This window comes from Heteronotia binoei, chromosome 2 (genome assembly GCF_032191835.1).
Source record: "Heteronotia binoei isolate CCM8104 ecotype False Entrance Well chromosome 2, APGP_CSIRO_Hbin_v1, whole genome shotgun sequence".
NCBI lineage: Eukaryota > Metazoa > Chordata > Lepidosauria > Squamata > Gekkonidae > Heteronotia > Heteronotia binoei.
Window position 1 is genome coordinate 95,497,129 of NC_083224.1, and position 24,894 is coordinate 95,522,022.

The window sequence follows — 24,894 nt, forward strand, 5'->3', positions numbered from 1 at the left end:
GGAGTTTTCCTTTTTCATCCTCACTGCAAACTGAGTTGACATTTTCACTAAGTTATCCACAAAACCCCCAATATATCTTTCCCTCTCAGTTGTTGCTAGTCCTGACTGCATCTGTATAGATTTAAAGTTAGGTACTTCTATTCCATTGTATAACACCTGGTACTTACCTACAATAAACTTCATTTGCCATGATGTTCTCTTGGAGTTCTTCACAATCTCCTGTGGTTTTTGCAGTCCCAAATAATTTGATATCAAAGGCACATTTGACCACTACATTGCTCAACCCGTTCCAGAACTCTTACTATGGTTGCTCTTAGGTTGTTCTTATTAACAGCCTTTTATAGTGCTTCATGTAGAATAATGTGCAATTATTCCTTTTTGTATTCATCACCATTATTCCAATGATATACACTGGAAATTAATATTAGGGTGAATAGTACTTAATTCACCACGTGGCTTTGGATGATTCATGAACTGGGTTTATCCAGCCCGTTGGTGGATCTAGTGGGAAATACTATGTATAGCAGTATTTGAATTCAACTGAAAACTATTGGTGCTATATTTATAGCATGGTTTGACATATCTCTTGTTCATGTATGTTGAGTATTAGCTGTTTATAGTTATTCCAAACTACAGAATCCATACTTTGTGGCTTATTCTGGGGCTTATATGATTATACAAAAATGTTAGTAACAAAACAGTGACTGAACTTTTGTTATATGTTGACAAGAGCCTGTAATTTTGAGCTAGAGGGAGGAGTGAATACTTAATTATTGCACCAGCAACTACTGCTATGGTAAGAATTCCTCCTTTCAGGCTGCTTTTTATTTTGCCTAGTTGAAGATGTGTATTGGAGGGGAGAAAACAGGGAGCATGATATTGTAAGGAAAAACAGGTGACGGAGAAGATGTTAAGTTCTACCTCAGCACCCCCATTCCTCCACTCAGAATGACAGCATCCCAAAGCTAGTTTTCATTTTAAAAACCAAACAACTCTTAAACCCAACCCGCACACCAAACTATCAGCATTTTATTACTAGCCTTTGTTTGTAACATGTAGTTAATTTTCATATTGCAAATGTGCATTAGCCAAGGTTTTCCACAGTTACCTTTTCTTTGAAAGAGGGTTCACTTGAGCCCCTAAACTGGTGTCAACATTATTTATCTGTGCTGTGTCCATTCTCTCCTCTACTAATTTGAGTTTGTTGCATTTTTAGATTTATTGATACTTTTTAGATTCTAAATACTGTCTACGCATTCAGAAAAGACAAGTTTGCACTGAAGGCACAGCTCTTTGGTACATGCCCTAGTCTCGTTTTCCCTTCATCTGCAGACTGTTATCTTGATTTGGCCACACGTAATTTAAGTAGAGCTGTGCCAACATGCCACTGAGTAAGAGTCTGTAATAATGTTCCCTACAGGAAGGGCTGAAATCTCCAATGCTTGCATTGGTGCCAAATCTTGAGATTTGCCATGGATCTTAAAATGTTATGCTTTTCAGCTTAAACTCAAAGCTTAGAATCAAGTAAGTATCAAGAATAAAGGACCAACCTTAAAAATCAAGAATAAAGGACTAACCTTAAAAATAACATGGCATAGGTTTAAAGGCATTAAGAAAAGATTGTTTTGAACAATCAAATTCTAATCATTCTAATCTATTGGACAAAGGGTCGCGGCGCCCTGGGGAGGGAAATACCTCTCCCAGTTTTTGACGATGTGCCTCTGAAGGCGGTGCACCGGGTCAAGAGCTTGGGAGTTCTACTGGAGCCTTCATTATCAATGGAAGCCCAGATAGCAGCCACTGCCAAGTCAGCGTTTTTCCATCTGAAGCGGGCAAAGCAGTTGGCTCCCTTCCTGGAGCGCTGAGACCATCTCAGAGCAGCTTACAAATCTCCTTTCCCTTCCCCTCCCCACAACAGACAGCCTGTGAGGTAGACAGGGCTGAGAGAACTCTCCCAGAACTGTTTTTAAGCAGAACAGCCCTGAGAGAACTGGTGGCTGACCCAAGGTCACATCAGCAGGCGTATGTGGAGGAGTGGGGAATCAAACCCAGTATGTGCACTTAACCACTACTCCAAACTGGCTCTTGATAGCCCTCACCCCCCCCCCCCCGATCTGGGCATAAAAGAGTGTGTAGGTTGCATCCTTCAGATCTGTAAAATCCCTCTGTTGCATCAGCTGTAAATCCATCTTGGTCTCTGTTCCATTTGGGTTAGACAGCTGTGTTCCTGAATATGAGTGAGGTTCATCTTCACCAGTTTCTCTTTATCTACAAATAAAAAATTGTGCTGTAAATTTTTTAAAAGCTGTAACTTTGTGCATGAAATGTACACATGAATTGATTTCATCAAAATTTTATGTTTGGAAGCTAAAGTGCAAAATAACTTTAGACTCTCATAATCACAACACTATAGACACGTGCAATTTTGACACATTATTTTGCTCCAGTGTAGAAAAACTGTCACTTATTCCTTGGCACCATATCAGTTTTTCTGGTTTGCATGCAGTCTTTTCACTTTCAGGGACAGTTATTGCTTGCCTACTATGGTCCTTCTGTGATGTTTACAATTGTTCTTTTCCTCTTGTTTCTAACGCTCAATGCAGTATGCTGTGAAACCCCATATACTCAGACTGATAGAAATAAAAATTGGAACAAGCTGTTTCCTCTAAACAGTAACATTTTATTCTCACTTGGATAGTAGCATATCAAGTGGGTCCTAGCTATAGCGTCCTATTAATCAGACTGACTTAAAAATCATGATGTTTAATTTTATCCTTTGCATTCTTCTTTTAGTCTCTTGTTTATTGTGCAGTTACATTATCCCAGATTTTGTTTACAGTTGCCTAAGTATTCTTAGAATAGAAACTTGTATTCTTACAACTTCATTAAAGCCTGAAGTCATTCTCTTCATTTTCCCATTCCCCCCACCCCTCATTTGGGGATTGTTGAACTTGTTTTATTTCTGGGAGTTGTATTTTTGGGCTTCTTGTGTGAGTGAATATTTGTTTTCCCCAAGTGCTTCACAGTCCTCCCTGGTTCTTACTGCCCTGAACAACTTAGTGTCACCCACAAACTTAGCCACTCCACTGCTTACTCCCAGGGCTTTTTTTTTTTTTAGAAAAAGCCCAGGAGGAACTCATTTGAATATTAGGCCACACACCCTGGCACCAAGCCAGCAGGAACTGTGTTCCTGTGCATTCCAGCTCAAAAAAAGCCCTGCTTACTCCCAACTCCAAATTATTAATGAACAAGTTAAAAGCATGGTACCCCACTGCTTAACACCCTCCACTGTGAAAACTGCCAGTTTTTGCTCACTCTCTGTTTCCTGTTAATTAACCAGTTTTAATCCACAAGAGGACTTGTAATGACTATTGAGTTTACTTAGGAGCCTTTGATGAGGAACTTTATCAAAAGCTTTCTGGAAGTCTAGGTAAACAACATCTATTGTGTCACCCTTGTGCACCCTTGTGTTTGTTCACCCCTTTTACAAATTCTAAAAGGTGAATGAGACAAGATCTTCCCTTACAGAATCCACACTGATTCTTCCTCAGTAGCTTTTGTTCATCAATGTGCCTACTAATTCTACCTCTAATAACAGATTCCACCAACTTACCTGGTATTGATGTTAGACTGACTGGCCTGTAATCTCCTAGATCTCCTCTGGAACCTTTCTTAAAGATTGAGGTTACATTAGCTATTGTGACAAGGGGACTGTCTTATTAGTCCCTTCTAAAACAATCATCTTTGTGTTGCATCAGTTGTCAAATATTTCTCTTCAGAAATAGCACTCAAGGCACACTTAAACAGTTAAACAGTGTTTCAATTTATTTGAACAAACTGGCAGGGAAGGGAGTCAATATTTACATAGTGTTTGGGGTTTGGAATTGGTAGAGAGAAAGTAAAATATATTTACAGAACTACAACTTATGGTGCTGAATACACTAGAAACATTTTGAGACTTAAGGCTGTTGTACTTTCACTGCAGGTGTTGCAGATGTTACAGTGCTTTTTCTTAGATATTACTGTTTCTTGGTTCCTTAATTTTCTTTGAATTTAATATTTGTTTGTCACACAGACTTGAGAATGTACTCAGCTTTATCCTTTTTTGTTTAAGACTAGGGTTTTCCAATTAGACCGTTTTTTCTGGCAAGATCATTATTTTCTCTTTATGATCAATAACCTGGGCTTTTGGCATGTTTAGGGCCTTTCAGTGCCACTTCAAACCATTTGCCAAGTCCTTATCTTCCAGATTGACAATCTCTTCACACTGGATATTAAACTTATAACTGAAGAACTAATCCCCATCTCAAGTCATGTTTCTTAGTTTTATACACTGAGATTGTTTAAACCAGGGTTGTCAAACATGTGGCCTGGGGGCTGAATCAGACCCCCAGAAGGCTCCTATCAAGCCCTCAAGTAACTGTCAGTCTTCTGCTTCCTTCTTCCTCTCTCTTGCTTCCTTCTGCATCACAGGTTGCTTTGCCAGGCTTGTTCAATAGTACAGAAGCTACAGAGCAAAGCTTCTATTTTTTCCATTGGCTGAGACTCCTTCATTGGGGAGGAGGGGGGGGAGGGAGAGCTCTCTCAATCTCACAGCAGAGCTACTGAGCCAATCCTCTCCTCCTCCTATTTTATTTATTTATTTATTTTCTTAAGATTTATATTCTGCCATCCCCACTAAGTCAGGCTCAGGGTGGCTCACAGGTAGGGTGGCCAGACCGTCCCGGTCTCCCGGGACATTCCCGGATCTGGCCACCCAATCCCGGATCCCGGGCTGCCTATACCGGGACCATTAAAGGTCCCGGTTTAGGCAGCCCCGGAGCCGGTGGGCCGCGGGCGCGGGCGGGGAAGGCGGGGAGTGAGGGAGGGAGCGTCCCTGCGCCTGCGCAGGGCCCCTGCGCACGCGCAGGGACGCTCCCACCCTCACTCCCCGCCTTCCCCGCCCGCGCGCGGGGCCCGGCGGCAGTGGTGGAGGCCTCTCCGTGGCCTCCGCTGGTCGCTGGAAGCCCTCCAGAGACTCTGGAGGGCCTCCAGCGACCAGCGGAGGCCGCGGAGAGGCCGCGGGGCACCCGGCGCTGGTCCCGGAAGGCCTTCCAGAGCCTCTGGAAGGCCTTCGGGGACCAGCGCCGGCCAGCGAAGGCTTCCCCGCGGCCTCCGCTGGTCCCTGGAGGCCCTCCAGAGTCTCTGGAGGGCCTCCAGGGACCAGCGGAGGCCGCGGGGAAGCCGCAGGGCACCCGGCGCTGGTCCCGGAAGGCCTTCCAGAGGCTCTGAAAGGCCTTCGGGGACCAGCGCCGGCCAGCGAAGGCTTCCCCGCGGCCTCCGCTGGTCCCTGGAGGCCCTCCAGAGTCTCTGGAGGGCCTCCAGGGACCAGCGGAGGCCGCGGGGAAGCCGCGGGGCACCCGGCGCTGGTCCCGGAAGGCCTTCCAGAGCATCTGGAAGGCCTTCGGGGACCAGCGCCGGCCAGCGAAGGCTTCCCCGCGGCCTCCGCTGGTCCCTGGAGGCCCTCCAGAGTCTCTGGAGGGCCTCCAGGGACCAGCGGAGGCCGCGGGGAAGCCGCGGGGCACCCGGCGCTGGTCCCGGAAGGCCTTCCAGAGGCTCTGGAAGGCCTTCCGGGACCAGCGCCGGCCAGCGAAGGCTTCCCCGCGGCCTCCGCTGGTCCCTGGAGGCCCTCCAGAGTCTCTGGAGGGCCTCCAGGGACCAGCGGAGGCCGCGGGGAAGCCGCGGGGCACCCGGCGCTGGTCCCGGAAGGCCTTCCAGAGGCTCTGGAAGGCCTTCCGGGACCAGCGCCGGCCAGCGAAGGCTTCCCCGTGGCCTCCGCTGGTCCCTGGAGGCCCTCCAGAGTCTCTGGAGGGCCTCCAGGGACCAGCGGAGGCCGCGAGGAAGCCGCGGGGCACCCGGCGCTGGTCCAGGAAGGCCTTCCAGAGGCTCTGGAAGGCCTTCCGGGACCAGCGCCGGCCAGCGAAGGCTTCCCCGCGGCCTCCGCTGGTCCCTGGAGGCCCTCCAGAGTCTCTGGAGGGCATCCAGGGACCAGCGGAGGCCGCGGGGAAGCCGCGGGGCACCCGGCGCTGGTCCCGGAAGGCCTTCCAGAGCCTCTGGAAGGCCTTCGGGGACCAGCGCCGGCCAGCGAAGGCTTCCCCGCGGCCTCCACTGGTCCCTGGAGGCCCTCCAGAGTCTCTGGAGGGCCTCCAGGGACCAGCGGAGGCCGCGGGGAAGCCGCGGGGCACCCGGCGCTGGTCCCGGAAGGCCTTCCAGAGGCTCTGGAAGGCCTTCCGGGACCAGCGCCGGCCAGCGAAGGCTTCCCCGCGGCCTCCGCTGGTCCCTGGAGGCCCTCCAGAGTCTCTGGAGGGCCTCCAGGGACCAGCGGAGGCCGCGGGGAAGCCGCGGGGCACCCGGCGCTGGTCCCGGAAGGCCTTCCAGAGCCTCTGGAAGGCCTTCGGGGACCAGCGCCGGCCAGCGAAGGCTTCCCCGCGGCCTCCGCTGGTCCCTGGAGGCCCTCCAGAGTCTCTGGAGGGCCTCCAGGGACCAGCGGAGGCCGCGGGGAAGCCGCGGAGCAGCCGGCGCTGGTCCCTGGAGGCCTCCAGAGGCCAGCCCCGGCAGCTCCCTCCCTCCCTCGCCGCGAGGCCGCCACCGGAGGACTCCCCGCCGCCGCCGCTGGATCCGCCGCCCTGGAATAAGGTAAGGGGGCCGAAAGCGGGGGGGGGCGGCCTTCCTTTCTTCCCTCCCTCCTCCCTTCCTTCCTTCCTTCCTTCCTTCCTTCCTTCCTTCCTTCCCTCACTCCCTTCCCTTCCTTCCTTCCTTCCCTCCCTCCCTCCTCCCTTTCTTCCTTTCTTCCTTCCTTCCCTCACTCCCTTCCCTTCCTTCCTTCCCTCCCTCCTCCCTCCCTTCCTTTCTTCCTTCCTTCCCTCCCTCCCTTGCCTTCCTTCCTTCCCTCCCTCCTCCCTTCCTTTCTTCCTTCCTTCCTTCCCTCCCTCCCCCTTCCTTCCTTCCTTCCTTCCCTCCCTCCCTCCCTCCCCCTTCCTTCCTTCCTTCCCTCCCTCCCTCCCCCTTCCTTCCTTCCTTCCTTCCTTCCTTCCTTCCTTCCTTCCTTCCTTCCTTCCTTCCTTCCTTCCTTCCTTCCTTCCTTCCTTCCTTCCTTCCTTCCTTCCCTCCCTTCCTTCCTTCCTCCCTCCCTCCCCTCCCTTCCTTCCTTCCTTCCTTCCCTCCCTCCCTTCTTCCTTTCTTCCCTTCTTCCCTTCCTCCCTTTCTCCCTTCCTTCCTTCCTTCCTTCCCTCCCTCCCTCCTTATGTTGTTATGTGATGCAGAGTGTTGGACTGGATGGGCCACTGGCCTGATCCAACAGGGCTTCTCTTATGTTCTTATGTGACGCAGAGTGTTGGACTGGATGGGCCACTGGCCTGATCCAACAGGGCTTCTCTTATGTTCTTATGTGATGCAGAGTGTTGGACTGGATGGGCCACTGGCCTGATCCAACAGGGCTTCTCTTATGTTCTTATGTGACGCAGAGTGTTGGACTGGATGGGCCACTGGCCTGATCCAACAGGGCTTCTCTTATGTTCTTATGTGACGCAGAGTGTTGGACTGGATGGGCCACTGGCCTGATCCAACAGGGCTTCTCTTATGTTGTTATGTGATGCAGAGTGTTGGACTGGATGGGCCACTGGCCTGATCCAACAGGGCTTCTCTTATGTTGTTATGTGACGCAGAGTGTTGGACTGGATGGGCCACTGGCCTGATCCAACAGGGCTTCTCTTATGTTGTTATGTGATGCAGAGTGTTGGACTGGATGGGCCACTGGCCTGATCCAACAGGGCTTCTCTTATGTTGTTATGTGATGCAGAGTGTTGGACTGGATGGGCCACTGGCCTGATCCAACAGGGCTTCTCTTATGTTATTATGTGACGCAGAGTGTTGGACTGGAGGGGCCACTGGCCTGATCCAACAGGGCTTCTCTTATGTGACAATACTGACTTTGGTGGACCCAAGCACTGATTCAGTGTAAGGGAGCTTTGTGTTTGTGTCTTCTAGTGCAATTTTGTTCTCAGATCCTGTATTTACTTCATCAGTATATGGGATAAGGCACTTTCTCAACTGTGCTGCATAATGCAGCCTATTTATTTTGTCCTGTTGGCTCTGTTGGCTCTATCTGCGCCACCTTCATCACTTTCGGGGTGTGGATCCCCCAGTGGAGTGGTCTCCCGACTCCCTCCGCCGGCTGTTTCTGATAGCCCTGCGCCCCCTCTTTCATTTGATATGTGTCCCGTGCGGGTGCCACCCTCCCGCCGGGAGATGCCGCAAAATGAGCCCCCTTGAGGCTTATGGCGGCAGGGCTCGGGGGAAGCGAGCTAGACTGCTGTTCTTTTGAGGGGTTATAGAGTGTTTCGAGCCCGTCCCTGTGGCATCGGTCCCATCATTGTGGGGCCCAGGGGGCCGGCGCAGCGGCACGCTGAAGCAGCCTGTCGGTCACTTCCAGGTTCCTGTCCTGCATCTTGACCGGTGTTATTAGTGACAGGCTGCTTCGGCGTGCCGCTGCGCCGGCCCCCTTGGTCCCACAACGATGGGACCGATGCCACAGGGACGGGCTCGAAACACTCTATAACCCCTCAAAAGAACAGCAGTCTAGCTCGCTTCCCCCGAGCCCTGCCGCCATAAGCCTCAAGGGGGCTCATTTTGCGGCATCTCCCGGCGGGAGGGTGGCACCCGCACGGGACACATATCAAATGAAAGAGGGGGCGCAGGGCTATCAGAAACAGTCAGCGGAGGGAGTCGGGAGACCACCCCACTGGGGGATCCACACCCCGAAAGTGATGAAGGTGGCGCAGATAGAGCCAACAGAGCCAACAGGACAAAATAAATAGGCTGCATTATGCAGCACAGTTGAGAAAGTGCCTTATCCCATATACTGATGAAGTATATACAGGATTTGAGAACAAAATTGTTTCCGGCGGTGATATTTGGGGGATTTTTGGGGACGTCACAGGAAGTGCTGTGAAGTCACTTCCTGTTTCCGGCAGGTGACGCGGGGGAAATGATGTCACAGGAAGTGATGCCACTTCCTGTTTCCGGTGGTGGCATGACATCACCGGAAGTGACGTCACCGGAAGTGACGTCACTTCCTGTTTCCGGCGGCACCCCCCCCTCCCCCCCAGTGTCCCTGGCTGGCCTTCAGACATTATGGTCACCCTACTCACAGGCCAATTTGCAGTATAAAAACATCAATAGTAAAACAGAAACATATAATAGCATAAAACAATAAAACATAAAAATTACAGTTGGTGCTATCTTACAGTTATATAGATAGATAACTAGGCGGGATCCCGGGGTATCTTCTGATCATGATTTACATCCAGTGGCCTATGCGATGTTTCCCACAGGTAATTTGTACAATCACTCCCTTGACTGAGGATCCTCCCCCTCCGAGTTCACTGGGAAGGAAGAAAAGAGCCAGAGCTTCCTTTGCCCAGTTGCCTGGATCTCACGGGAGTGATACAAAGAAAGCACCCTTAAGATCAATGAGTGCTAATGTTTAAGCATGTTTCATTTTAAGATTTTAAAAATTTGAGAGCCAGTTTGGTGTAGTGGTTAAGTGTGCGGACTCTTATCTGGGAGAACCCGGTTTGATTCCCCACTCCTCCACTAGCACCTGCTGGAATGGCCCTGGGTTAGCCATAGCTATCACAGGAATTGTCCTTGAAAGAGCAGCTACTGTGAGAGCCCTCTCATCCTTACCCACCTCACAGGGTGTCTGTTGTGGGGGAAGAAGATATAGGAGATTGTAAGCCGCTCTGAGTCTCTGATTCAGAGAGAAGGGCAGGGTATAAATCTGCAGTCTTCTTCTTCTTTATCTGTGTTTGTCTGTGTTGTTTATACAGTTTATATCTCTGCTACCTGGCATTACATTTGACATTCATGGCCCAGCCTGACAAGGTCTCATTTATGTTGGATCCGGCCCTCATAACAAATGAGTTTGACACCCTTGGTTTAAACTATGGGAACAGCCTCCTTCAGAGTCTATCCTTTTTTCCATGCCACACCACACTAGCTCTGAAACAGATTCTGCTTTTTCAGACTCTTCTCACACTAGAGAGTCTCTCCAAGCCACCACTCTCTTCTCCATCCACTTTCCAACTCCACTTCAACTTCCTGTCACAGTCCTCTCTACAGCTCGGTACAGTTCCCCAGTCAGAGTTTGCAAAAACCCCACTACTTGGATTTGTTGAGCTGGCATTGCCACAGTAGAATTAGTTCTGCAAAAGTGTCCCCCACTTTCAGTTTCTAATGTAGAAACTCTCAGGTTTGACATCAGTCCCTACTTTTTTGCTGTTTTCCCCCTCTATTGTAAATAATGGAGGACAGGGCACCTTCTTTGGAGGCCCAGAGAATTGGATCCACTGGTCCAATATTTTTAAACTTGGGGGGGGGGGGTTGAATAGAGGCTCCAGAAGCTATACTGGAAATTTGGTGCCCCTATCTCAAAAAACAGCCCCCCCCCAAGACCTCCACATACCCCTGGATAGATTCCCCATCATAACTTATAGGGATCATTGACTATAATGGTCTCCATAGGCTATAGTAGAGCCGAAGGCATTTAAAGGCGCCCTAGTCCCTTTAAATGTATTTATTTTTTATTTCTTTATTCTTGGATTTATATCCTGCCCTCCCTGCAAGTGGGCTCAGGGTGGGTCACCAAAAGAAGAGAACAAAAATAAATACAATAAATAACAGATTAAAAATTTAAAACAACCAGCACATAACCATCTCTGGTGTTCACAAATGTCTCCCACTGGGCAGGGGATAACAAAATGATAGCAGTGCCCAAATTCAGCAGATGCCAAGATGGTTCTGGAGGACCATTCATCCGTTCAGGGGAGGTCAAATTCTTCAAATGTCCACTGCATCACCAAAGGCCTGGTGGAACAGTTCCCCTCTTGTAGGTCCTGTGGAATTGCAGTATATCCATGGCCCTGACCTCAAGTGGGAGCATGTTCCACCAGCCTGATTGAGGCTAAGTGGACAACTTTTGGGCTAGAGACTAGCTGAAAATATTGTTCAGCAGAGCTCTTCAGAGCACAAGGGGAAGAGGTGGCCCCACAGATATGTTGGTCCCAGGCTGCATAGGGCTTTGAAGATCAATACCATAACATTGAACCATGAAGTTTCGTGAACCTGCAGCTTCACCCAGAAGGGCATTTAAAGGGAGTGCACTCTCTTTAAAAGCCATTTAACTGCATCTATCCTGTTTTCCTAGATAATCTTGCATTTTTTCACGATTATCAGGGAATGGCTATGCTTGATAGCCTCTATATCTGATTGAAAGAATAGCTGATAAATACTGATAAGGTATTTTTCAGCTTTTTTTTTTTTTGCATGGATAAAGCCAAATATACACCCCTGTTCTTGGCTAGTCAAATTAAAAATCAAATGCTTAACTATCTTTCACAGCAGGTGTGATGGAATTAATTAGCTGATGTTGAAGCAAGTGGGGATTACTAGAATTACTGGATGTTAAAGAAAGCAAGAGGGACACTCATGGTGTCTTTCATAAGACCATCCCCTTTGGCATGAGCAGGCTTCATGGTAGGTTTGCAGTACTACAAAGACCTTAATATAATGATCTTTGCTGGAATGTTCTGTCCAATTGGCATTTGGCAGGTGATCATTATCCCATGTGCATGACTGTGTGTAGGTACTTCTTACAGAAAAATAAATGCTTCTTAGCAATTCAAGTGTTGTCAGAAAACAATATAAATGTACTATGATATCTTGGCAGACTTTAATAGCATGCTAAATTGATGTTTGTCTCACATTTCATCAATGGAAAGCTGCTCTTTAAAAACATTTGTGAATAATTGCTGTATTGTCAATAAACATTTCAATGGTTGTTTGCAAATTGAACCCCTAAGTTAATATCTGCAAATTTGCTTGAAGAAGAAACATACTGTATGCTGGTGTTACATACTGCATTGCCTTTGTTTGTAGATGGGCATATAAATAAAACAAGAGCAAGAGACCTCATTGGGTTGAGCTGTCACCTAGTCTCAGAATTTTGACTTGCCTCTTTGCTTTTATTTGGGTAACTGGACTTTTAGATTGTCCCATTAGTTTTGTTTGCAGTGACCACAGAGAACATGAGATGCTGTGAGACAGAGAATGGGCTTCTTAGGCAAGAAGCTGATTTTATTGTTAATAATACAAAGTGGATTGATTGAACAGGGGGAAAATTGCAGTGAGTGTCATGGCTCAGAACAACCCTTAAACCAAAATAATCACATTTTGCTGATGACTTTCTTGAAGAACCATAGTTACAGGTTTTTTAAAAAGGTCCTCCCCTGCCCTGGATCACATAACAACTGAAACCTTAACACAATTCAAATGTCAGATATTTCTGCAGAGAGATTTACTGCAACCATTTCCTCCTAGTCCAAAAGGCATTGACACAGAAATGACCCTCCCAACCAATAAAGCTGGCAAGGCACTGAAGCAGCAAGAATTTTCTCATGTATCAAGCACTCCCTTGTAGAAAGTGTTGTTTCCCTTCTTGCAGTGCACAGAAATACACTTATTTAATATTGCTCCGTTAGTGTGCTTCTGCACAGTGGTTGTGCTCCAGTTTAGTGTCAAGAGTAGTGTGCTCCAGTTTAGTGTCAAGTTTTTGAAGTATCCACATGATGTTCTTCTAGGGTTGCCAAGTCCAATTCAAAAATATCTGGGGACTTTGGGGTGGAGCCAGAAGCAAGGTTGTGACAAGCCTAATTGAACTCCAAAGGGAGTTCTGGCCATCACATTTTAAGGGACCACATACTTTTTAAATGCCTTCCCTCAATTGGAAATAATGAAGGATAGGGGCACCTTCTTTTGGGGTCATAGAATTCAACCCCCTGGTCCAATCCTTTTGGGGGGGTATTTTGGGAAGAGGTGCTGGATGCTATGCTGAAAATGTGGTGCCTCTACCTCAAAAAATAGCCCCCCACCCCACCCCGAGCTTCAGATATCCACAGATCAATTTTCCATTGTACCCTATGAGCTCAGCAAAGAGAAGCCGAGATAGGACAAGGGGGGGAAGTATTCTGCCATGTATAGAAGGAAAAAGGCAACAGAGAGATGGGTGCAGATGTACCTGTGGGATCAGGGAGTAGAAAAAGGGGGAGGGTTTTGAGAAGCACAGGAACAGAAACACCTGCATGGCTAGGAGGAGTATCTGTATTTCTCATTAGCTTTTTATTACATTTCTGAGGCTTGTGACACTGGAGTACAACCTCTGAGTGGAGACAGGGTAAATGAAAGAAGCAAATTTATATACATAATTATGTTAGAAGTGCCACAAAATGCTTCTCTAGTCTGATAGTGCAAGCCTCCTCAGTTAATATACACATATCAAAATAGTGAGTGATTTGTGTTGTAGACCCCTGTGCTATGGCAGCCTTTTGGATAACATCTCAGCTACTCCAGCACCAAAGACTCATCCTGAACAAGCTGGGCAGCAGTAGATGAGGGAGGCAAGAATTAGGGCTTCTGGGACTGTGAGAAGAAGAATATACAAAGTGCCCTGTAGAAATTAGGGTGTTCTGTCCTGACATCTGCTGTTGTCAAGGTCTGAAAGAAGTTCAGATAAATTAGGGCCAACCACGAGAATACAAAGCAGCCACATATAAATATTCATATGTCTTCCCATTCATGTACAAATTGGTAGTGTGGTTCCTTAAAAAAAAATGAAACACCTTTTCCCCCAGCCCATCTTCAACACTGGAAATGAAATGGATTGAGAAGACAGGTGTTCCAAGAAGTGGAGCTTAGCAACAGAAGATAATGAATTTTACAGCACCCCCCACATGCATGCTTTTTGCATAAAAAAGAGACCCTCCCCACTTCATTTGTGAACGAGGCAGAAATGTGAATAAAATGCACATGGCTGCTTTGTGATGTGTAGTTTAGCCTCTCCTTTTTTTCTTAGGAAACAGGCAAAGGAGGCTATTATTAGAGAAATTAAAAAGGTATGTTCCTCAAGACCTGGAATATTTGGTACACAGAATGGTAATTCTTACTTATTAAATAAAACAACAGACATTAACTTACCAAATAACTTGTTTCATTTTAACCTCTGTAACTAATGTAGATTCTTTATCACTATAAACTGCCTTGAAGTTCAGTCAATTGAAGAGGAAGGTATAAGTCTTCAGAATAAATAAATGCACTGCTCATTAGTTACAGAAGATAAACTGCAATGAATAAAATGATCAGTATAAAATATTGACCTGGTTAGAAGATTCTGCCGTTGAACCAGCCTCTCATCTGCTGCTCTAAAACTGCTGTGTGGTAATCAACATGTGCCCAAGGTTGTGATCCACAAAGAAGAACTTGTGAAAGTTTTTGATACTTTTTTTTTGGGGGGGGGGGATTTCCAGAGTTATTCCTGCTGAAATCTTTCCCCCTGTTGTCATTTCTTTCACTTTCTTCTTTTTCTTCTCCTTATGCTCTCTTCCTCTCAAAAGAATCTCTTCACTCCCCCCACTCTTCTTGTCAATTGCAATGGAGCTTTTATGTTTTGTGTGCCCAGTTCACCCCTAGCAGGGCCAGCCCTGCCACTAGGCAGACTAGGCAATTGCCTAGGATGCCAGCCTTCTGAGGGCACTCAGTGCGGGGGGGGGGGGGGTGCCAGAAGTTAGCCTTGCCTAGAGTACCAGACAGTCTAGGGCTGGTCCTAACCCTGTTCCATCAGGAAGTCATGCTAATTCCATCCCCAAACCCTCTTAAAGTAGTGTTTCTAATACATGTTCCCTGTAGCTTCATTAAGATAAAAACTTGCTTAATAGCCTCTATTGTACTTTTTCTCATTTTCCTTCTCAGAACATTCCGACTTTGGGAAGTGTAGCAATAACCATGGTACTCCACAATTGTGATGAAGTAGCAGTGGCTGGATTTGGTTATGACATGAACTCTCCAAATGCACCATTGCATTACTATGAGAACATCAAGATGTCTGCTATCAAAGAGGTAAGGAACTTTGTGTTCAGTAAGTATTATCTGTGGTACACTGTAAACCCTGGTAGGTGTTCAAAAGCATTATACCTCTGAATGCCAAGTGCCAGGGGACAAACATGGACAAGGGCTGTTGTCTTCATGAGATATTTATCGATGTAGAATCAGCTGTTTTGGGAAACAGGATGCTGCACTAAATAGATCTTTGATTTGATGCCACCAGGGGTGGAATTCTAGCAGGAGCTCCTTTGCGTATTAGCCCACACACCCATTCTATGTACCAAAAAGACCCTTGTAAGCTCTAGGAGGATTGGCTACATCAGGGGTGTGTGGCTTAATATGCAAAGGAGCTCCTGCTAGAATTCTACCTTTGGATGCCACAGTGCTGTTCTTAAAGGTAAAGGTGGTCCCTGTGCAAGCATCAGTTATTTCCGACTCTGGGGTGACATCACATCATGACGTTTTCATGGCAGACTTTTTTACGGGGTGGTTTGCCATTGCTTTCCCCAGTCATCCACACTTTACCTCCAGCAAGCTGGGTACTCATTTTACTGATCTCGGAAGGATGGAAGGCTGAGTCAACCTTGAGTCGGCTACCATTTACACAAAATAATTCATTAGTGGCTCCCTGTACATGGAGGGAACTAACCAAGTACACAAAGCAACTCCAACCACACACATATAGAATACTTGAGGTGTTGATTTAAATTGTGTAGGCATGTATTTTGTGTGACTGGGGGACTTATTTGGAATATAGTTCTATGTCCCTTTCATTTGCTAACAGCCATCACAAAGAATCAAGCATAGGAAAATGGGATCTTAAACAGGAGTCCCCAGTGTGGAGCCCATGAGTGCAGTGGTGACCACAGACACATTACCAAGTGTTTTTAGAAAGTGGTTGGGGACAGGTGTGGCGGGCCCTAGCAGGGCTTCTGATCAGCCACTGGAGATCTGATTGACTGGCTAGATTAAAATATAATTATTTCAGTAGCTGCTGCCATCATAGTGTTGCTTTCACTCTATCTCACTGCTCTTTCCCAGTGTATATTTGGGCATAGAGCTGGAGGAGTGGTGGAGAGGTAGTTGTGAATTCCCTGTGTTGTGCAGGGGATTGGACTAGATGACTCTTGAGGTCCCTCCCTGCTCTAAATTTCTATGTTTCTGGGTTTTTTAAAAAAATGATCCCTTCTACCTTTCACTTGGGTTCGCTCTGTGTGCATAGCTCTGCCTCCTGTGGCAGCTGTTTTGTGGTTGTGCCCACCATCCTGTGTCAGAATTCCAGGCTCAAAAAGGTTGGAGGTGCCTGATCTAGAGTATCTGAAAGCCTGGGTTATTCTGGTGCTGATTTAGTTAGGATTGCTAAGCCTCTTCCTTTCCCTTGCCCTTGATACTTAAGCAATAGGGACACTATAAACCAGAGCTGGTTTTAAACCATTTGACTTGTGTAGCTTTCCCAGAACAAGAGTGGAAACTGTAGTTTTCTGAGGTTACTGGGAATGCTGTGTTAGAGGGAAACTGTAGCAGTTTTTACTACATGTTGGTATGATAGTCACAAGAGTTCTAAAAGATGTCGATTTTTTTCCCAAAGGAAGAATAGAGGAGGGATAGAACTCAGATGAGAGGTTGGTTTTTTTAGAAAAGATGGTTAAAAATACTTTGGTAAAATCTTGCATATAATAAAGTAGTTTTTTACCTGTGAAAGCTCACCTCTCACTAAAGAACTCTTTCAAGTATTATCATACTATTTATTGCTTTCACTTCAGGAAAATAACATGACATTTAACTAAATCATAAACACATCTCTGGATTTCCAAAACATGCCCATCACCTCTGTACATTCAAAGGGGCAAAATCACCATTGATTCTGAAGATGGTAGGGTAATCTTTTGTTCTCCTTCACTATCATTTGGCAGGGATAAACATTGTGTTCCACATATGAACTTGTTGTTGTTGTTGTTTCTGTCCAGAGGTATTTTATGCAAGTTTGTAGAGCTGAATATATCTCTCATGGCTGCTCATGTAATCTGTGAAACCCGCCTATTTATGGGGTAAGAAAAACCACAAAGACAGCTGCTATGAAAATTCATATCCTATCTATCTAGTACACTTTTACCTTGCCCTGCCTTCTAGGAGCTCAGGGTGATGTACATGGCTGTTCCTTCCCCACATGTACCCCTCCTTAACTTCCCAACAGGTCAGTCTTCAGGAGGGTGCACCAATGAAGTGTTCTGTTTCTACACAGCTTAATAGTGGAGTTTGTGGAGAGTGCTATAGTATGTACAGAAGTGCAGGAGATGACTACTTTTTGTGAAAATCTCTGATCTTCTTTGTGTAAGAATCTTTTACTAGATCCAAGATGAACATATGAACATATGAAGCTGCCTTATACTGAATCAGACCCTTGGTCCATCAAAGTCAGTATTGTCTTCTCAGACTGGCAGCGGCTCTCCAGGGTCTCAAGCTGAGGCTTTTCACACCTATTTGCCTGGACCCTTTTTTGGAGATGCCGGGGATTGAACCTGGGACCTTCTGCTTCCCAAGCAGATGCTCTACCACTGAGCCACCGTCCCTCCCCAAGATGGGTATTAGGAGGTCTGAAGAATGAATTGCTTGCTCCACAATTCCACATAGGTTCCCTTTTCCCATTATCAGAAGTGTGAGACTGCCCAGCTATTCTTCAGATGATGATTCTCTTAGGTTTCATTTCCCCTGGTACAAGAAAAGCCATCTGCTCCCAAGTATTAATAATTTATTTCATTCTAGCCTTCTCTTCTCCCCCTGGACTAATTGCTTGTAATATTGCGAAATCTAACTAGAAGAGAGGGGATTGCATTTCTGCCTCGTTTTTCACTATTAATGACAGCTGGTTAATTGTTAGTCACTGGGGAATTATGTTGAAAGGTAAAAGGGGACAGTGGTCTGGTTGTCATCATCTTCTTCTCCAATGAATGTAACAAGTGAAACAGGGAGAGCTGCAAGAGTGGTGATCCATAGGCAATAACCGGTAGGGAAGAATGCTTGTGTTGCACCTTCACTAATGATCCATGATAAAAACGCATAGCACTGTCACTACGACCTAGAGCTTTGACCATTTGGTACTGAGGTAGGGTACATGGTCTTCTCCAAAGATGTAGTACTTTTTTAGTTAATCTATTTAAAATACTTTCCCCCAACTTTTTTCCTGTCAAAGGCTGAAAGTTAGTTCCAACATTTTAAAACCCAAGCATAAAAAACACAGTACAAATACTATTAAAAATACACTCTAGGACAGAATAACCTACATCTCCCCTTCCCAACCTCAAAGGCTCTCCTTAATAACTTATCCTTGCAAAATCTCCTGAAAACCTGAAGCTGCCTTCCTGACCTTTTCAGGAAGACCATTCTGTAGAATTGGCATGACCCTGGCAAAGGCCCAAGGCCATGCCCTGGCAGTTCTAACAGAGCTACATGAAGCAGCAAGGAGCAACTGCTGAGATCAGATTTATCGTGCAGGTTCATACAGAGAAAAATAGCCATTTAAGTATGTGAGTCCCAAGTTGTATGGCCTTAAAAATAAGAGCCAGCACCCTGAATTGAGTGTAATGTAAAGATCTTAAGAGAGCAGTAATATGGACAAAGAAACCAACTCTAGTTGAAGTTTCCAAGCGATCTTCAAAGACAAGCCATTACAATAGTCTAGTCTCAAAGTTATGGTGAAATGGATCAGTGTGGCTAAGATGGTTGGCAGAGCAATCCTGTATTGCACCTGCACTGTGATGGCTGGCTGTGGCACAGCTGTGGCACCTCCCTACGGAGATAGGTATGCAGCAGCTAACTGGGAAAAAGGTACCCAACAATGTTGCTGGGCTCTGTCATGGCAGCATCTGTGCCAATCTCCTCACAGCATTGCATTCTGGCATTGTTGCAAGGCGGGGGCAGCCTGATAGACAGGCAGGACCAATGGGAGTCATGAGTCGAGGAGGTCAAGTCAAGCATCCATCATTGGGAGGGGGGGCAATGCTTCTCTGCCACACACATACCCTTAAAGAGAGCAGCTCCTGTTACAAGCCCTGGACACTGGTCAGTGGGGAGGAGGGCATCACCCATCAGTGCTGTGGGCACCCCACATTAGTGCTTTGCACACAGGGCCCCAAAGGGTGATAAAGACAAGAACATGGATGTGAGGGTGCCCCCCACTCACTGCCAGCTGCAGGAGTCAGACAGGCACCCACCCCATCGAGGGCATCCCCATACCAACCTGCAGGCCATCGCTGCTGTGGAGGCTTAGCAGAAGAGGAGGGGCGGGGATACTGGGGGACCTAGAGAGACTCAGAGAGGTTCCCATCACCCTCTCACTATGCCCTGGTTCCTCACCCACATCCCTTGTTGCAGCAAAGGAGTCCCTCCAGGTGCCTGGCAGATGCTGTTACAAATGTTCCCAGCCCTTCCATCCATTGCTGCCCCCTGGAAGAAGCTTCTCACCACTTGCAACAGCTCTCCAGCCATTCCTGCTTGACTGCTGCCCACATGGAAGAAAAGGGGGGGGTGGGCTATGCTGGATGCAGGCCTTGTCTCTGGGGACCAGGCAAGGGGCCAGGACACCCTTCCTCCTCTGGGCCCCCAGCAGCTGTATCACCTGGCCCAGGTGCAGCTGCTAGTGCATTTGTGGAGTGGAATGACAACAATTACTGTCAAGGTTGCTGTGCTGCTAGAGGGCCATCTGAAAGGGTGATGTGCATGTTGTTTGAAGCACCCATTGCTAGTGCTGGGGGCAGATGACGTTTCTGATCAGTTGCCACTGTTGTTTGCTGTTTGAGACCCTTATTTGCATACCCAAATATACGCTGTGGTAGCTGGTGTATGGATGGCCCTAGTGAGGATCCGTAACTCTGTGCCCCTTGAAACTGAAAATCGCCACTCTGCAGTACTTTCAGCTATTGTTTGAACCTTGCTGGGGTGACGGGCCTTTATGGCAACGGCTTGGTTCCAACAAGGAGTCCAGCACTCCTCATTGGGCCAGATACCTCCCTCAGGGCCACTCCAGGAGTGAGCATCTATGGCATTTCCCCCACGGAACTCTGCTGTCCCAGGATGCCTCCTCCTCCCTTCTTCCACAAGGTGAGTTGGCTGACCCACCAGTCATGCCTGCACACTCTGTGGCTGGGGGTATGATGGGCTTAACCTCTGGCCCATTTGTGTCTGCTGCTGTGGCTGCAGTCTTGGCAGGATGAGGCCCCTGCCCCTGTTGTGTCCTCCAGGTCCTTGGCGCTTCCTAAATACCCTCTTGCCATTTTCTCCCCCACAGGTTCTCAGCAGACACCAACACTTCAGACTGGCACAGTGATTTGACTTTATTAAAGGGATCCAAGGGGAACGGAGTGGCTTTTGTGGGATTGCAATCCCTGTGACCGGTAGCCCTCTCAGTTCTTTGCTGCTAGGGATGCCTCCTCGATGACAGTGGGGAGGGAATGACTGAGCTGCTGAATGTGTCTGGCTGCTTACAAAGGGCAGCTTTTTCTATAGTGCGAGCACTTGATGGTGTTCTAGCAGCATGGTTGGAGTGTCTCCTCTTACTGTTGCACTGACATCTGTGTTTGGGCCTGTAGAAACAGCCAGCAACAAGGTCTCATGGCGGGACAGAGGGCCATCAGCATCCTGAAGGGGCCTCCATGTAGTAAAAAGGGTGCTCTATCTGACTCTCCATTGCCACTAGGAGGCCCCCTGGGTGGCGGTTTCTGCACCCTCCTCACCTGAGTTGGCATCTGTTGGCACCCTGTAATGGAAGAGGAAGGGCATTAGTGCCTTCAAGGCATCCTTCTCCTGAATGGGGAAGGGTATGGCCATCGTGCAGAATTGTCCAGTACTTTGAGCAGCACTAGGAAATGTATTTTAATTGCTATTTTATTGTTTTAAATTATAATCTTAAATCGTTTTAAATGGTCTGTTAGCCACTCTGAGTCAGCTTGCAGAGAGGGGGGGGGGATAAAAAATTAAAGTAATAAGTAATAAATAAATAGGTTAGTGGTGCTTGCCAGCCACTGCAGTGTTGGGGGGGGGGGTATTGTCACCCGGCTAAGTGAGCAACCTATTGCACAGCTGTCAAAATGGTCCCCCTCCCCCAGCAGCTGCCTCGCATGGACCCCAAGGCACCTGATGAACAACATCCATGTGCAGCTTTGGTCCCGCTGCTTGCCCCTTTAGCTTCAGCTGTGGGAGGGGGTGACATTATGTCCAGCGTGCCTCAGTGTCACCATGGTAGGCCCAAGGAGATTTGGGGGTGGGTGACTGGGAGCCCTGATTACCCGTTCACACACAGCTGACCTTGGGATCCCAGTGGAGGTCCTGCTGCACCTGTGAGGATTGAAAACTGGGAAAGAACAGACACAAAGTGTAGACTTTGCTCTGTCTGTGGTGTAGATCCCCCAGGTGCTTGTCCAGTGGTGCTAGGTGCCCTGTCTGTGTTGTGCCCACCACTGGAGTGCATGTGCACTCACCCTAAGTCTGCATGTCAGGGAGCTGTCAGACAGCTTTCCATAGCACATGCCCTATCTCTGGAATTCTGGGACAATTTCCTGGAACCGTTTGTACCGCAGGGGGCCATGACTGGGTCCCAAGGAGGGGTGCAACCGGAGCAAGGGAGTCTGCTGATTGGTTGGACAGTATCCTGAGTTGCTTGGAGTCCTATGGGTCCTGTCCCACAGCTGTGTTCAGGGGAGTGAATTTGAAGTTGCCATGGCTGTCAATGGGCTATGATGCCATTTAAGCCACCTAACTGACACCTGGAACACTCACATCTATGCTGGAGGTGGAGCTTGTGCCTTTGCTCTGCAGGTGTGTGGTTGTGGCACTCCTGCACTGTGGGACTCAGCGGTGCAGTGCTGCTAATGCCTTGTGTCAGCATAAAGTACCCTTACTCTGGTGTAACTGAGTTAAGCTAATGTAGAGGTCAGTCAGCTCCTTATTCCAATTCCCCCCACCCAGGATTGCTCTGTTAGTCAAAGAAAAAAAAGATAATTTTCAAGATGAATTAAGTGAGGGGAAATGCTTTTAGTTACTGCACTAACTCTTTTCTCCATTTAACTGAGTCAGTCAAAGGAAGATTGGTCCTCAAAGGTGGACAGCACAGTCCCCTTGAACATCTGGTATACTAGCCAGCTTTGCCTCTGTCTTGGTCTTGTGTGACCTGACATGTTCTGTCCATGGTACTTTCAAGCTCAATGCGAAAGAACTGCAGGGTTTATAGGTGACAGGGTATTGGGAAAGATAGGAGGAAATTAATCATCAGCATCTCATGGGACATAATTATACACAACAATAGAAGAGATTGTTTTCTCTAGTGACATTTTGATATGCATTAAAATCTTGAACAATTTTATTTGACATTAACATATTTGTCTTTAAAGGGAGTCTTTGTGAGCCATCCAAAAAGGCTGGTGTAATATTGTAAAACAACCACCCTGTACCATTGTATAGGTAGGAGAGAACAATAGAGTGCAGTGCACAATAAGTAAAAAAGATTTCTCTGGCAGTCTTTCTGAGCAGCAGACATAGCAATCCACAAAACTTCAGCGAGGGTTGTAAAGGAACTGCCAGAATTATGGCCCATTCAGCTGTGGGCAACATGAATGAGGGTCTCATAACAGTTAACCTAAATGCTAACTGTGGCAGGCAAAAAGTGTAGAGTGGGTGCTCTGATGCCATGATGATGGAAGGAAGAGCCTGCTAAAGTAGGGGCTGGGTTGCTCCTTATGAACACTCTGTTTGCTAGCTTGGTTCCCCTCCCCAAATTGCCATTGTTTTTTACAAAGTAGGAGTAAACAGAAACTCTCTCCTTCCTGTGTATATATGCATAGGATCCTCTCTAGGAATGTCCATTTACCAGCATTTCTATTGTTATGTGTGTCTCAGAAGGAACAAACCTGCAGGCGATAGCGTGTGTTCCCTTATACAAGGTGTGTCATTGATTTACATGCAATGTCTGCTTGACATCTCCCTGGACACCCTTTGAAAACCCAATGACTCATCTCTAGGGAATTTCTTCTGAATACACACAAAGCCTGTGAATTGCATTTGTTTGCAGCTGGGTGGAGATGGCTCCTCCTGTGCCAAGACATGGGTGATAAAACCTCAGGATAGAAACAAACCTGCTTTCCCCTACTGTTGTGCAGTACTGTACAAAGTGTAGGTCTGAAAGTTGTTAAGGGCAAAAAGCACTAAACCTTTGTGCCTACCTGGTGCCCTGTATGCTGTAAACGATCCTTCACATTATGTACTTTCTCCCACTCCCTCCCAATTAGTAATGCAGGGATTTTTTTTCTGCCGGAGCCCACAGGAACAGCTCGGCCTGGGCTGACCCGACCCACCATGTGATAGCCACGTGATCCCAGGCCAGGCGGTGTGGCCTAATATGTAAATTACCTCCTGCTGGGCTTTTTCTACAAAAAAAGCACTGCATATACTGTAGATCCTAATGTCAGTCTTGATCTACTGTCAACCATGCGAAGGGAGAAAACCTGGATTCTCTCAGGAAGGGTGATAACAAGATTCAAGGATATTTGCAGCGCAGCCACTGCAACACTGGTAGCCAGTTGCTGATGCAAAAGAGGTACCAAACAAAATACAAGGAGGCTGTGTCCGGAAGGAAATGTACAAAAGCCACAAAGGCACGCAGCCCAAACCAGTGCTGCAAGAAATTTTTTTTTACAAGGTTGTAGACACACAATTATACATTTATTTCCACATGCTGACCTGCTCAAGACAAAAAAAGCAACCAATAAGCCATACATAGGGAGCACCAACTCCATTTCATGTTGCTTTCTGAAATATAGTCCAGTATAAATTCCAATGACTCCACAGAGTCTCGAGAAATCCACCAGAAGTCAAAAAATCCTCATAGATTGTACCAGCGCAATGATACACCAGAAAGTATCCATTTCCCTGTTCACTTCGTCAGGCGTCACTACTGGCAGGACTGTAACTTCTGCTTCTGTTTTTGCAAAGCTGCATCCAGAGATTCAAGCTGAAACTGTCTTTGCTGTCTCTCCTTTTTTAGCTTCTCAAGTTGACTTTCAAGTTCTTGAATCTTGTGCAGGACTCTTGTGGAGAGACCTTCTTTCCATTCTTCCACAGCCTAGCTTATTTCTCAACCAAGTTTCCCCCTTTAATACGCAAACACATCACAAAAACAAAGAACTTTTTCTCACTCTCAGAAGAACTCGCTTTCTTCAAAATCTCCGTCCTTCTTTCCCAGACGACCCCCCAAGAACTCTTTTCAACTTTTCTTTAGACAATTCAAACCTGCCCCCTCCCCATCCCTGCTTGCGCCGAGAGAGCTTGCTTCAGAAGGAGCTGGCTGGGCAGTGGCCGCCCGCGTGCTTCTTCCTGCTTTCCGAATCAGAATGCAGGGAAAAGCACGTGGGCGGGCGCTGCCCCACTAGCTCCTTCTGAAGGGGGGGAGAGGGCTTGGCAGTGGGCAGGCAGCCTGCCCCTCGCCCAGCCCTCTGAGTCAGGAATGCAGGAAAAAGCATGCGGGCAGCCACTGCCCAGTCAGCTCCCTCTGAAGAGGCAGAGGGCTAGGTGGTGGGCGGGCCAAGCAATGATGTCACATTTGATGTCATCATGCCCCACGTGCTTCATGCGCATGGTTAGCATCCTGGGGGAGTGGGGTTCTGCCTGAGGCAGCAGAACCCCTAGCACCGGACCTGGATCCCCCTATGAGTGGCACAGTCAGGCACAGCAAATCACTACCTACCGATCCAGGCAGTGCCCCTCAGCACCCTCCCCCCAAAGAGTTAATGGAGGCAAAGACCCAACAACACAGAAACCCCAACAGAGGCCCATGGCCCAAGTTGACCTCTCAGCCAGTGGTGGAAGGCACTCATGAGGCAGACGGGGCACCCACCTCTTCGAAGGACCATGCCTGCGGGACTCTGGCAGGGTTTT

At 47.5% G+C, this 24,894-nt stretch overlaps 1 protein-coding gene across 6 annotated transcripts in view; it reads left to right on the forward strand.

The window, feature by feature from the left end:
• The window catches only part of ST3GAL3 (ST3 beta-galactoside alpha-2,3-sialyltransferase 3), a 517,471-nt gene that overhangs the window by 373,042 nt on the left and 119,535 nt on the right, over positions 1–24,894 (forward strand). For all 6 annotated transcript variants that reach the window (XM_060231666.1, XM_060231665.1, XM_060231667.1 and 3 more), the window contains one exon: positions 14,842–14,988. In XM_060231666.1, coding sequence (XP_060087649.1) covers positions 14,842–14,988 — 147 coding nt within the window. The remainder of the gene's footprint in view (positions 1–14,841; positions 14,989–24,894) is intronic.